The sequence below is a fragment of the Nipponia nippon genome, unplaced genomic scaffold (genome assembly GCF_047370975.1).
Source record: "Nipponia nippon isolate SJK-2023a ecotype South Korea unplaced genomic scaffold, ASM4737097v1 scaffold_4, whole genome shotgun sequence".
Classification (NCBI taxonomy): domain Eukaryota; kingdom Metazoa; phylum Chordata; class Aves; order Pelecaniformes; family Threskiornithidae; genus Nipponia; species Nipponia nippon.
The window spans coordinates 71,125,074-71,140,463 of NW_028262358.1; the positions used below are offsets into that span (position 1 = coordinate 71,125,074).

The 15,390-nt window shown below is 37.6% G+C and overlaps 1 protein-coding gene across 14 annotated transcripts in view; it reads left to right on the forward strand.

The window, feature by feature from the left end:
• The window catches only part of FAM184A (family with sequence similarity 184 member A), a 79,533-nt gene that overhangs the window by 24,807 nt on the left and 39,336 nt on the right, over positions 1-15,390 (forward strand). For all 14 annotated transcript variants that reach the window (XR_015708197.1, XR_015708196.1, XR_015708195.1 and 11 more), the window contains exons 2-5: positions 5,600-6,454; positions 9,353-9,488; positions 13,289-13,470; positions 14,129-14,326. Coding sequence is in view for 11 of the 14 variants with exons in the window: in XM_087774637.1 (XP_087630763.1) it covers positions 5,600-6,454; positions 9,353-9,488; positions 13,289-13,470; positions 14,129-14,326 (1,371 nt within the window). In the remaining 3 variants the exon portion in view is untranslated. The remainder of the gene's footprint in view (positions 1-5,599; positions 6,455-9,352; positions 9,489-13,288; positions 13,471-14,128; positions 14,327-15,390) is intronic.

Sequence of the window (15,390 nt, forward strand, 5' to 3'; positions counted from 1 at the left end):
CAGTATTCAGAGTTTCTAAAGGACTTAGGCGTAAATTGAGCTAATGCATGAAGACTGTTGAACAGCTAAAGGATATTTTCGTAGTAAATTTTCTGTTGAAGTATATTTTTGGGGGAAACATTTTCAAGTTCTTGCCCTCTGTGGATTTAATCTCAAAGGAAGCCGGGTATAGTTAGGCCAGCTTTTCTGGGGAGATGGTATTGGCGGGGGACACTACTTTGACAGCTGCAGACCGTATTTGTCTCTTCCCTGCTCATCATGCTGTGCCCCGATGCACTGGCCGAAGCGTTTAAGAAGACTTGCAGTGAACCAGATAGCTGAAGAACAAGTGCCTGCCTTCCACCTTTTCTGTGATGTCAAAGCAATCTGGCCTAAAGTTCTGGCCTTGTTTCAGTTGTGTTGCCAGCGACACAAAGGACTGGATTGACAAAGCATCTGTATTTGCAATATTTTCCATAAGGTAACAAAAGGTCTTTCTAGATAAAGGGATTTTTTTTTTTTTATTTAAAAGAAAAAAAAAGAGAGAGAGAGAGAGAGATGGGCATAGATAGGTTTTGGGGTTGAGATTTTTTTGGTATACATAATATGGCTTTTTAAAGGGGAGGTTCAGATTTAGCAATAACTTGGTTTTCCCCATTAAGTGCTCTGAGCAGAGTTGTCTCTTGGTTACAATTTAAGGAAAAGAACTCCTATTAAAAAGGCAACTTCAAAGTTTATTCTACAAAAAAGTCTTCAGAGCTTATCTTGTGTTCAATGTCTGGCTAGCAATGCATGAGAAGGAATAAAATGCTATGTTATAATCGGCTGTCTACTTTGTACATAGAAATGCATTTGTAAGAATGTACTCTGTGATTGTGGACAGCTTTTCTGAAAGACTGTTTTAAATAACTTTGAAGTATTCTCCTGTTTTACCATATTTTTATAATGTACTAAGGAGCAGAAATTTGTCCCGTAGACGCAAACTTTTCTGGGTTTTAAACTGGTTATTTATTTTGTCTTAAATTGACCTTTCATTGATCACAATATGTAAATTTTAAATGCTTAAATATAACATAGTTCTTATTATTTGGCATTATTTGGTCAACAGGAAGAAAAGGGGAAAAATGAATGCAATGCTCATTGTAACAAAAATTCTGATCATTCTGACTATAGTAGAGGATACACTTCTACATAAAATTAATTCATAATAATGCCTGGAAGTTTTTTGATGTTTCTTGTCGAGGTTGTGGACTAAACTTTTCTGTTTGCATCCCGCTGTATCTGTGGGGTGTGACTTGTCTCTAGAAAGCCCTTGTTGCTGTTGCCCAGCATGTCTTACTTCTTGCTCGTCTAGCAGTTCTTACCTACCCACAGATAGCAAGGGTAGATCAGGCTCATTGGTCCATGTGTCCCAGATCATTAACAGGTTATGCACGAGCAATTCCTCGTTGGCACTGTAGTGCTGAAGTTCATTAAATAGGTGTGCAGCACCGACAAAGTCTTGGGATGTCTCTGGAGGCTCTGGTGTTCCAGACTAGGGGGTACAGACAGTACCAGTGCTCGCGGGCACCAGCACCCCAGCAGCACTGGGAACATGACACTTCACCTGAACTAGGCTGAATATAGTGCTCTGACCCAGGGACCCACATGTTAAGTCTAAAATGAAGGTTCACCAGAGATCTAAGGTCGATGTTTGTGTAAGATGTGTAGCGATGTTTTTTTCTCATAGTTATCAGTTCCTGTTTCCATCTAAAATGAGAGAGAATGAACCACACATATTTTTTGAGATATTTTCTGTGCTGCAAAATATATTTGGCCTTTAATAGTAGTATTAAGGTGAATTACAGATTTTTTAATTAGAAAAGCATTCCATCGTGACTAAATTGCTGGCAGGAGCAGATGGCCAAAGTGCAGCTGACCATGCAAGCGTTGGTCACCTCTCCAAATCATAACATCTGGGTTGGAGTCAAAAATATTTCTCAGCCAAATAGTAAAACTTTCATCTTTCAGCCACAGACGGTGTTGAACACTGATTGTTGTTTGTATTACATGTAGTTCGAGCCACCAAAGCTAATGCAGCAACGGACTTGCTTAACCTTACCACATAGAATATAGCTAAAAACTCCAATACTTGATTATTGGCATAAAAAAGGTTATTACTGTTATTGTTACTAACACTCTGTTGTAGTTCTTCAGACCAAGCCACGTAGTATTTCAGTAGATTCTTATTAATAATTAATTACAGTACTGTTTTGTATACAAAGTATTAAGGCCTCTGGCTGGCAATCTCTGTATTCACCTGATAAGAGCTGCAATGTGCATGACGCATTTAGAGTGGAGCTGGAAAAAATATGAATTACTCAAATGAGCGGTTTATCCTTCTTAGTAACATGCAGTTGTACTGAAAAAGCTACTAGTATTTTTAAAAGCATTCACAAGCATGCTTAGGAAATGGCTCATCCTCTGATTTGAAAATAGAGAGTGCAAAACTTGTTTTATCTGCCCACCTCCAACTGTTGCAACCTTGCTGCCTTTCAATTTTCAGAAACTTAAGTGAGCAAGAACTATTTATTTTAGCTAGAATTTTAAATGTATTAATTCGTTCCAATGTAATTCAGTTTCTGCTTTTGTTTCATTGAAATGCTGTTAGATTGCTTTTGCTTCAGTTAGTACAGACTTTTTTTACAAAGTTTCCATGCTAATACAGTGCATCAAATTCTGAAAGATAAAATCTGATATAGCTATTCCATTGCTTTAAAAATACTGAGATTTATAATAGAGTAATTTGACAGAGCTGGAATTCAGGCTGCTGAAGAACATGTTACGATACAACATTCAGTTGCATGCATTTTATCTTATTTTTATGTTTTCCATAAGACACCCGTGTCATTCATTTCGGGAATGAATGATGCTTACTGAATTCATAGATGTTCAGTGGTTTTTGTATGGAGGAAGTGGATGATGAGAATTTCAAGATACTTGCTGAATTCAGCATTGCATATAGGCTTATTTTTCACTTGGAATTTTTGGTGAGGGTCCCATTGCCAAATCATAATACCCTTGAAAATACTATATGATTTATACTTTCTGCAGATTATAATGCTGCAGAACCTGAGACTGGAACACTGCCTGAAGTGAAGAACAACGTTATGACACTTCTATGGACAGAGACAGGAGTCAAGGGCTATTTTGAGCATGGGATTTGACTTAGTGTTCTGCAAATACTTATTATAATAACCTGATCATAAGTGTGATATTTATTAAAAATACCTTTTTAACTACATTGTCTAGCTTCATCTAACCAAAACTAAGGCCTCTTCATGCAAAATACTGCATGTATGTTTTTAAAAAAATAAAATAAAACCCTCAGTTTTCAAAGTATTTCTGATATGAACATAGGAGTTGAGCACCGGACACGATTTAAACGACAGGGAAGCCCACCTTTGGGATCCAATAGCTGAGACTGTATGTTGGTGACAGGAGGGAGGTGAAAGCTTTGGTCAGAAGTTACTGTTGGTATTGCCAAAGACAATGAGAATATAAATGGTTGAAACCTTGAGTGAAGGGCATTGCAGTGGTAGTTGTGATTCTGCTAATGGAATTGCATGTGGGTTTGTTGTCGGTTTTTTGCAATGTGTTGGAGGAGTTTTTTGAGTCTCTGAACCATGAGGCTCTTTTGCAGTGGAAAACTTATTTTTTCTAGGGAGGAAGTAAGACAAAAGTCTACCTGCTGCCTGCAGAGATACTAGCAACATTAAGAGCAGTTTCCAAAACCACGGAAGAGCTACTTTTTTTCCCCTCTTTCTTTAAATAATGTGTACATATGTTAGAATAATTGAATTAGAATAATGTAAGTTAAACTGTTTTTTGTGATATTTTATTTTTAGTTATTTCCTTGCTATATAAAGATGAGTGAGGCCGTTTAGTTTTTTCTTTCCATCTGATACTGTTTCAGAACTTATTTCTTTCTTTTCTTTTCTTTCTTTTTTTTTTTTTCCCCTTTTACTTTTAAACTGAAGCCTGCCCTTCTAGGTTTTTTGGCACAGGTAACGGAATGGTGTGTGTTTGTTATTTCAGACAATAAAATTTAGAACAGTGTCTGAACTCTTGTTTAAGGCAAGCAAACAAACAACAACAACAACAGAAATTGTTACATTACATGGCCAAAATCTCAAATCTGCTTTTTCACTTATGAGGACTCTTTTGAGCTTTGTATCTTGTCTGAACACTTGATGTAGACACTTTCTTCAGTCCAGAACACAGAGGCTCTGTGCTTGGTGCGAGGAGAGCGATTCTGGGCCTTCTTCATGCCTCCTGGCCCTGAGGGCAAGTCAGCGCAATCTTCTTCTGTTGCCTGGTTGAATGCTAACGGAGGACTGGTCCAGGTTCTGTCCTCACAAAAAAAAAAAAAAAAAAAAAAATCCCCAAAGGGCAGCTTTTTCTAAATTATCCGCTGCTTCTTTGTTGTCTGTTTTTGTTGCTTCTTGTTTACTTTTAAGATATACAAAATATACTAATCAGAAGACTTTTTTTTTTTTTCTCTCTGTTTTGGTGTGTTTTATAGCTCTGCTGCCTGTAACATATCTGGGAAGTGTGGGGATTTGCTGGAGTTCTTGGAGCACAAAATACTGTATTAAACCCACTTATTGCATTAATAGTTTATTCACTGATATATACATATCCGCATTCGTACACACATACTTACCTGTATCTCTGTATCGGTGAGAGTACTTCCTAGTTAAAAACCAAAAAGACAACCTACCATGTTGTGGTGCGATTGAACCATCCCATCATAGGATATAGCTGGTTACTTTAAAACTTTCACTGAATGGTAGGCAGCTTTGCTGGTTTCACAGCCTTCTTGAGCTGCTTAGCTCCCTGGGCTCCCCAGACTGTTGGCTGCCCTGCCAGCTACTTTTCTGTTCAGCTGACTTACTAGCTGGAAAGTTGGTGAGCTTATGTAGTGAGGGACCTCAGACCTTAGGAGATCCACATACAGAAGATGCCTACTAGATAACCTGTCAAAAATGAAATTGTATCTGGGCAGCCATCAGGCCTACAAACCAGAAAAACCAGTTTTGGCATTTCAGATGTTTCTAAAATGAAATGTTTAAGAATAGTTAGCATTTAGAAAGGAGGAATTTGAGATTTGGATTTTGTTCCAGTTTAATTTCATGTTGTATATACATACTCTGTATACACATACTGTATGCGCATACTCTGTGCATGTTATTCTCCAACAGAAAACCTCTGTTCAAAATTCTTTTTAGGCTATGCTTTTAATTCTTTTAAATAAATGTTTTGTTTTTCAGTGCGTTGAATGTGCTTTTTTCCCAGTGCTATTTACAGCAACAACATGCATATAAAGGCAAAACTTTTGTCAGGAAAATTATAGGTTAAAAAAATATAGAAAAACCATTCTACAGGATATATAAGATTGTCAGGATTAATGCAGCATTTATGCAGTCACATTCATAATAATATTTGGTGTCTTATTTGCGTCATGAAAACAGGCCAGATTTGTCAAAGTAACTTTCAGAGTGCCTAGGTGTTTTTTCTTATGATTTAACAGATAACCAGAATGCCTCTTCTCTAATATAATATTGTTTCATGTTTGTAGGTAATATATGCTTTGAACACTAAAAATGATGAACATGAAGCTGCTATCCAAGCCCTTAAGGATGCTCACGAAGAAGAAATTCAACAAATTCTTGCAGAGACCAGAGAGAAGATCTTGCAGTATAAAAGTAAAGTTGCAGAAGAAATGGATCTCAAGAGAAAGATCCAGGTTTTAGAAGAGTCACTGGAAGACCATAAAAAGATGAAACATCAGGCCTTGACAGAATTTGAAGCCTATAAGGATAGAGTTGAGGATATGCAGCTTTGTGCAGAAGCTCAGCATGTCCAACGTGTAGTGACCATGTCAAGAGAAGTAGAAGAGATCAGAAAGAAATTTGAGGAGAGGCTACGAAGTTTCATTCAGTTGCAAGTGCAGTATGAGAAGGACAAGCGTACAGCTCTGGAAGACTTAAGAGCTGCCCACAGGCTTGAGATTCAAGAACTTCTGAAGAATCAACAGAGTCAGAATGCTACTTTAAGTAAGGGGCAAGAAAAGCTAGAGGAATTGCATAGACTGGAGCTGGAAGACTTGAACAGTAAAGTTGAAGAGTTAAGGCTGGAAAGAAAAAAACTCATTGAGGACTATGAAGGCAAACTCAGCAAAGCACAGTCCTTCTATGAACATGAACTTGATTCTTTGAAAAGATCTCAGCTTTTTACAGCAGAAAGTCTACATGCTTGCAAAGAAAAAGAAGCGGAGCTAAGAAAAGAATTTCAAAACCAAGAAAGTATGTTACGGAAGAACCTGGGAAAGCTTAAAACTGAATTGCAAATGGTCCAGGATGAAGCTGCCAGTCTACGGGAAAAATGCCAGAAACTTCAGGTGGCTCTTGGTACAGCAGAAAACAATGTTCAGGTGAGACCAATGATATGTTGTTCCCAAGACTGTGAATTTTCTTTTCCTATTTATGCCGTCTTTTCATGAGGCTGTTAGGTGGAGGTGATTGGAACATGTAAACTTAATTTTCTGTCACTCATACTCGATTATCATCTACTTCCAAATTTTTTTATTTATTTGTATTTTTAAATTTATCTTATGTGTTTCCCAGACTGAATTAATATTACTTTATATTCCAGTAGAATCTAGAAGCCCCTACCCAGGGGAAAGTTTTGGTCTCCTTCCTTTCAGCTGTTCATGAACAGAACTTGGTTGCTCTAGTCATACTACCCAGAGTGTAGTATACTCAATAGAATACTCAAAACTGTTGCCACTGAAAGAACAGACAGAAAGTCCCCAACCAAACCTGGTTCCCCTCCCCCCAAAGAAAGAAAGAAAGAAAGGGGGAAAAAAAAAAGGGCAAAAAGCTAAGCAATATCTTTGCATCAGGTCTCCACATAAATTGATCCCTCCCTCCTCCCCCAAAAAAAAGGATTCAGAGAGGGAAGGAGGATGTTGGTGACTGGTACCATTTCAGATGTTATGCTGACAAACTGAAATGCCTGCTAGAAAAGCTGAGAAAACCACTTATCTAGACTGTAGAGTTTCTTGCAGAAATGTATTTGACAGGAATGTTTTACAACTGATACTAGAATGAATATTCTGTGTTCAGTGCAGTCTTGCTTGTAGAGATCATTAGTGACTACCTTGCTTAAACGTGTTAGATGTTAAGAAGAGTAGGTTTGTGGGAAGTAAGGAAAAAAGATGACTTTCTGAATTGTTTTAGTTTTTTCTATTATAACATCTTCAGTGACCTTTTCACAAGCAGTAACTGAAATACTGCACGCATTTCCAGTATGTACTGGTTTTCGCTGGAATAGAGTTAATTTTCTTCATAGTAGTTACTATGGGGCTATGTTTTGGATTTGCGATGAAAACAGTGTTGATAATACAGAGATGTTTTCGTTATTGCTGAGCAGTGCTTACACGGAGTCAAGGTCTTTTCTGCTTCTCACCCTACCCCACCAGTGAGCGGGCTGGGGGTGCACAAGAAGCTGGGAGGGGACACAGCTGGGACAGCTGACCCCAACTGACCAAAGGGATATTCCATACCATATGATGTCATGCTCAGCATATAAGGCTGGGGGAAGAAAGTGGAAGAGGGGATGTTTGGAGTTATGGTGTTTGTCTTCCCAAGTAACTGTTATGCTTGATGGAGCCCTGCTTTCCTGGAGATGGCTGAACACCTGCCTGCCGATGGGAAGTAGTGAATGAATTCCTTGCTTTGCTTGCATGCGCGGCTTTTTCTTTACCTATTAAACTGTCTTTATCTCAGCCCACAAATTCTCTCATTTTTACCCTTCTGATTCTCTCCCCAATCCTGTTGGGGGGTAGTGAGCGAGCGGGCTGTGTGGTGCTTAGCTGCTTACCAGGTTAAACCACCACATAGTGTTATTTAGATACTAAAGTTTCTTGTCCTTAAAGAAGGACAAGACATCCTAGAAATACAAAGACTGAATTTTTTTGGTCAGCAAAAAATAGGACTGGTATGCTGGACTTGAAGGAAAAGATTCTGTGGAATTCTGCTTGGGTTTTGGTAGCTATGCTGAGGTCTGGAGAACGGTAATCTCTCTGGGTAAGCTTAAGTATCTTGTCATTTGCATTTGTAGTTGCTCTCAAGTTTCAAAGCCAGAAGTACCTTAAATGTGATGGTTGTAGTAATTTTGGAACCATCATTGTGTACAGCTGAGATGGACCATGAGCTTTTCCCATTTACAATCTAATTCCAGCCCATCTTTTGGACTATCCTTGCTTCTTGTGTAAAGGCTACAGGGTATAGTGAAAGAAGACTGCCACCTATATCAGATGTTAAATTCAGAATACCTTTTTCCAGTTTCCCAAGGGGCCCTCAAAAGTTCATTTCCAACTCTGTTCAGTTAACGGAGCAAAACTCTTGCCTTTCAATTGACTACGCTAAGAAGGTGGGTTTCTGGCAAGCTGCAGCGAAGAGGAAACCCACTGTATGTTGATCATTCCTGCAATAAAGGAGTTTGTCTTGGTTCCAAAGAGGAGGAAGAGTCTAGTACAGTATTTGCAGCAGATGTTTAAGTAAGGTCCGGCTCTGATCATCATGGGTAAGGTGATCAAAGACATAATCTCACCACTTCTGGTGTCCATGTTCCGTTAGAGGTCCTGTCCGGTGTTTTCCCCAAGTCTGTTTCCTGCTTTAGTTTCTGGAAGGACCCTTTACTATTCCAGTGACTTGGATGATGAGGAATCTAGCCTTCCTTTTAAAACAGAACAAGATTTCCTTCTCCTTCTTGCATGGCTGAGAACACGTTGTCACACTGCCCAAGATATGCTATTGTGAATCAGTACATCAGACTTAAAACATACTAAAAGTTTGATTTCACTAATTGCCTCACTCTCATTTCGTGTGTATCCATGTGCAGCTTAGTTTGTGTCAGTACTGAATGCTCACAGTTGCAATAAAGGACACTGTAAACTGCTGTGAACATATGTATTCTTCAATGTGAAGAACTCTCAGATACCAGAAACCATGTCTCAAGTTGGCCCCCAAACTCTGTGGACCATTTTACCATTTTTATTTTCCATATACCTTTTTGAATATTGTCACCTTTATCTTATGCATCCTTGCCATGCCATATATCCAGTATCTTGTAGTGCTTCAACAATATTTTTGGAAAAACACATAATACAAAATGAATATGACGGAAATATTACAAGATTTCAGATTTTGTATCAAGAAAACTCATTTGCTGAAGGGTCTTTTCTGTACATTTTAACCTACTGCTCATTTAAATTTAACCATGATTGCATAAAATGATAACAAGCATTATACTGTTCTTTCTCTAGGTTCTTCAAAAACAGCTAGATGATGTGAAGGAGGAGGAGATGTCATTGTTAAGCAAACACAAAGAAGTGGAAAGTGAGCTAGCAGCTGCTAGAGAGCGCTTACAGCAGCAGGCCACTGATCTTGTTCTCAAAGCCAGTATGTATGTCAGTAACTCAATCTGGAAATGAACTTCCATCTATTTATTCTAGCCTTTCCTTTGTCGGTTAACTTGTGCAGGTTTAGAGTGCCTAAAGACTGTTCAATGCTGTCCATAGTTGCTTCTGACAAGTTTTGGGGTTTTTTTTAACTGTTTTCATATCACATGCATTGTACTTACGGTTTTCTTTTTTTGTGTACTTATTTGTCCAAATGTTCTACTTTGTATGGCCTGTATGCATCTTCCAGGCCTTGGAATTTCTTGCCTTAACTGCACTTGTACAGAATGCTTCTGCTGTGTCTCTGTTCTCCCTGTAATCACTGAGACATGCTTCTTGTTTCTCCATCCCTATTCAGTTGCCTTGTCTTTTCGCCGAGACTGCGGTACTTTACGCCTACTGCGAGAAGACTTGCAGCTTGTTGTCTAATAAATCTGTTGGGCTTTCCTTTATAGCTGTTTTCTTGACTTCTCTGTGCTCATTGGCATATGGAAAGGCATAGAAAATGGTTTAAGATTTTTCTGTACACGTGTGGGTTTTAACTTATTGGCATTGTGTCTCTAGTAAACTGCTTAGTGGTAGGGCATGGGCATGGGCCCAAGTACTTGAACTTCGTTAACTGTACTATAGGTAGGATTGTAGGCTAAAAATAAGCCCCAGGCTTATCTTTGGCCTTGTTCAACTAGACCAATCATAGAAATATCTCATCATTTTCCACACAAGTTAGCACAAGCCCAGGGGCCCTCCACAAAAGTTGGTTTGGATAAGATCACCTTGTTTTGAAGGCTGGGATGTTGCCAGACTGTGCCAGTTGGCTTTAGGGACAGAAAATACTTCACAGGCTTAACTTGCTAATACTGTAATAGTTTACTATTTATATTATATACTATATATAATACTATATTTACTATTACTGTAATAGTTTACTATTAGCTGGCTACATGTGGCCTAGCCCTCAGACTGTGTGTGTGACTGGCCTGTGTCAAGGCTTTATTTCTGTCCTTCAAATAATGAAGCAGTTCCTGCAGGTGGACTGAGTGTGTCTGCTGCCTAGGAGACCTTCATGCCTAGGATGAGTGTCATAGATGAGCTAGCTAAGGCAAGGGCTAGGAATAGCCTGGGCTATACGTTTGGACAATACAGAGGCCAGCTGGGACCCAAGGCTGCAAGGACCTACTGGATGTAAATAGCTAGAAGGAATGGGTTTCCTGCTAAGAGGATCTCAAATCATGGATCTTAAATGGGAATCTGACCCTCCGAAAAGTGATGTGTGAGGCACTCATAGAAAAATTCATGACCTGAGACTGTTGGAGGAAAAAAATCAAACCTGTTATACTCTTCGCCATTCCTGTTTCTTTCCTTAGGCAGAAGCATGGGAGAGGTTCAGCAGCCAGCTCCAGATTTACTGGAAACAAATATCCACGCTATTTTTCCTTATTACTGATGGCAATGAGTCATTTAGACTGTGAGTCCAGCACTGGTCTCCTCTGATACTGAGGTTTTTAGCTTTGCCAGAAATTGCAGTGTGTCCAGGCTGTTGCTGAGCTCAGTGGCACTGTCAGTTGTACATCTTTGCTTTACAGCACCTTGCTGTGCAACAAGAACCAGGAGTCCTGTTTACAGTCGTGCCACCAAGCCATTACTGTGTGATATAATTGATTACCAGCCTGTTTGGAAATGGTTTCTGATGCTGGCACACTGCCATCTCCTTTGATTTTCAGCTCACACTTGGAAGTCAAAAATCCTGCCCCAAAGAAACTAAATTCTCATACTTAATTACTATTCAAAATATTTACTCATTGTATTGCAATTTGAGAACGCTGTATTAAGTCTATTATGGGAAATTAATATATTCTTATTCCATTTCTCCTGAGAGTCTAAACTTGAAAGGAAACTGCTGCATTTCATACCTTCTGTGTGGAGCACGAGGAATGGGAAACCTCTATTGTGTGTCAGTATTGCTGGGACAAAAGCTCTAAATCAGTGTGTGTGTGTGTGTGTGTGCTTACAGTGAACTACGTGCACGCAGAATACTTCCTGACAAATTTGAAATTCTTATACGATTATTCTCCTTGTTACATTCTAAAGTCTGGGTTTGCAAATACATTTCTTAAATGGCTGAACTGCTGAAACAAGGTAGTTTTTGAAATGTTACATAAGTTAAATGTACTTGTTTTGTTTTTTCTCTTCAGTTTTTAGCTTTATCAAACAAAAATGCCAAAATTATTCCTAGAATTCTTCAGGGCTTAGTACAATTAGAGGTGTGCATTGTTTATAAAAATACAACTAATTTTGAAGCATTTTTCCTGGCCAAATTCTATTACATATCCTACTGTCCTTCCCTTCACATCAGTGTCCACAGACAACAAAGACTAAAACAGTTCCCTTTCTGGCACATGTCTTGTTTTAACTGCAGATGGAAATGAATCGGGAGGCTCAGTGGTTTTGTCTTGTGAGAAGAAGCAGTGACACACAGTCCACTTAGCTATTTCTTAGTAACTTAAATTTAAAAGCAATGCTCTGTTATTAAAACTCAACTAATCTGTCATTTTTGAAAGTTATAATAAAATGGGGAGGGGGGGGGAAGGTCTCTCCTAGAAGCTGTGGTTACAAAAATAATAAAAAATTTATTCTGAGTAAATAATGTATTTTATTATCTGGATGCTTGCTTTATGTGAAATTGTTAAGGATCTCTGTATAATCCTTGAAAGTCTGTTTAGTCACCACTTCATTTTATCATATGCTAATTTTTAAAAGGCATGTTTCAAACGTGTCCAGGTCATGCAATTTATGAAAGGGATAATCAGGTGTTTCTATCAAAAGAATCCATTCCAACATGGAATGTCAGCTTAGGTATGACTTCATGATGCTTCTACAAAGATGTTAAAATAATGGAAGAATATCCCTTCTCTTGTCTTTCAATTGAACAAACTTAGGAGCATCCTCTCAGTTGTTCAATTGAACAAACCTAGGAGCATCCTCTTTTCCAAAATAGTCTTCTATCCCCTCCTAAACCTTTCCCAGAATAACAGGAGTTTCACTGCTTTAATCAGTTACCTAGTAGTAGTATTTTCAATAGTACAGATATAAATTAAGAAGAACAAGGACAAAAACTTCTGAAGTCATAAACCTTTTTCCACTGGTGATGTGAAGGACAGTTGATCATACTGTCTAGCTTTGTAGATTTTATTTTTTTTTAATATATATAAATAAATTAAAAGCAAGCCTCTAACCTGCAAGGATTTAGATCATACTTTATTATGGAGATAATGAGTTCTGTTACATCTTTTAGTCATATCCCTATAGCAAAATAAACAAAGTGTAATTCCATAAGCTTTACATAGCTTTAGCTGCTATACCTAGCATGCTGGTTAAATTATGAGTTTGATAAAACAATGACATCTTTACCATTAGACTTCAAGGTTCTGCTTTCTTTTGTGTAGCTTATCATGGGCTAAAAATGTATGGTTTTAGGTGGGGTAAGTTCTTCAAGATAAGACTGTCTGTGTTCATACTATTGCCTACCTCTGCTTTCTCTTGGAGTTAATTTGCAACTTTGACCCAGGAAAACTGAAACTAAAGGAGCCCCAGCACCAAGCACTCTACTGTTGTTGGACATTTTACAATAAAACTAAAAAAGGGAGAAGTGGAGGGGAAGGTAAGTATTGCAGTGAAGATAATGGAGATCCATATGAAAGCTTCCACTAGAGTTGTACTTCTAGAAATCACTGAAGTATGCATGTGTACTTCAATGACATGAAACCAATGCTGTGAGGTTTTAAAGAGCTGTTTCGTCTTTAGGTCACATTGGAATGCTTCAAGCTACTCAAATGACTCAAGAAGTTACAATCAGAGATTTGGAATCAGAAAAGTCTAGATTAAAAGAAAAACTAACCCAACTGGAAGAGGAAAGAAACTTACTACAAAGCAAAACACAGAGTCTGGATGAGCGACAAAGGCAGCAAATTCTGGCCTTGGAAAAGGTTAAACAGCTTATTGGCTTTAGTTGAATAAAAACAAAAGACCTAGAATTATAAGAGAAAATGATTATGTTTTAATTTTTGTTTGATGTGACCTGGACTAGGACCAGTAGTAGTATGTTCCAAGTGTATCTCATGTAGCAACATAGAATGACTAATGTAGAAGTGTAAAGAGAGAGTAGAGAGAAGTCAGATTAGATGTTGTTCAGACTGCTTTGGACGTCTTTTAACAATTTTGTTTAATTTATGACCTCGTGTGTAGATGCGTAGTAGCTAAAGTGTCTCAGTAAGGAGAGATGTGACATGGTTAAAGAACAATTTAAAAAGCTATTCTCTGAAAACCTGCTGGACTTGTTTGAAAATACTGAACTGAAATTTTCTATAGGCTTGATACCTGAATGCTGTTTCCCCAGATTAAATAGAGCAAAAAAAAAAATATTTTAGTATAGATATATTGCTTTGCATGGAAATATTGAAACTGCCTTTTTGGTTATTGAATTATTTAGTCAATACTTAGTGTTTGCTAAATTTGTTTTATATGGAAGTTAATTTCTGTAGGTTTATTTCATCAGTAATGTTGTTGTATTTTTTCCTCGTACTCTTCAGATTTTTTTTTTAACCACTTAATAGAAAAGGTTGTATTTTTCTCTGTCTTTTATAGAAAGTAAATGAAGCAAGGGAGACACAACGTGAATATTATGAGAAGGAGCTGGTAAAATTGCAAGCAAGATTGGAAGGAGAGGCTGCACAGTTAAAGGAGGCTCATTCTAAGACCTTAGAAGAATTGGCATGGAAACACCATACTGCAATTGAGGCTGCACACAGTAATGCTAATAAAGATAAGAAAAAACTGCAGATGGTAGGTTTGTGTTTTCTTAATAATCAAACATATTACAAAAAGCAAATGTTAGAGTTTAAACCTTGTACTGCATGGTTTTGTTGTATGGCCAGTTTCATTTGGAGTTATCTGGAGATCTGCTGTGCATCTCTGAAGAAACTGCTCAACCTTTATTAAAATAACATATCTTGCAAAAAAAAAAAAAAAAGCATTTGTACTGTCATTTGTCTGCATACAGAAGAGAAATTCTCAACTCAATACAACTTTCTTTTCAAGTATAGCATGTGTGTGTTTTTCTGGGTTTTGCGACCCATATTCAGAAAGGTTGGTGTATCACTCAAGATCAGCTCTTCTGAAGGAGATGAATGACTATGTTAGTCTAATATTTATTTTAAATTTTCATAAACAGTCCAGAAGTACAAAAAGATATTATATTAGTACTTGACTATATGTATACTTAGAAGACGACAACAGCTGTCCCTAACTTACACCATAAAATTATGCTAACTGTATATTGACTGTTCATTTACCTTCGACTGGAATCCTGAAACTGAAAGGCTTTTTTGTTTCACAAAACTGGTCTTTTTTCTTTCTTGGGATAAATGAGAGGACCAATTTTGAATTATTATTTCCTAATCTGATTGTATGTACGTTATACACAAATTTTGCCTTATACACTAAATACAGGATAAATATTAATTGTTTAATTTAAGGCTTTGTTATGCTGCTCTGGTGTGTTCACAGGAAGTGTACCAAGAAACACAGCTGTAGTTAGTGATGTGCATCTTAGACTGATTTGGGTTTTGTTTTTTTTTGGGGGGGGGTGTAAATTATTTTACTGGTGTGTTGCTTCTTAGTTTTATTTTGAATAAATCTCAAAGATTTTTTTTTCATGTCTCCCAGTAACGGAAGTAGTTCTCCGAGACATACGTGCATCTGATCTTTCAGGTTTACTTTGTAACTTTAAAAATGCCTTTTAGTAAAACAATGGGTTTCTTAAGGGTTTCTGGGAATATTTTTCTTTTACTTCAGTAAGATGTGGGGTTGTTTTGGGTTTGTTTTCTTTTGTTTGTTATTAAAATGAT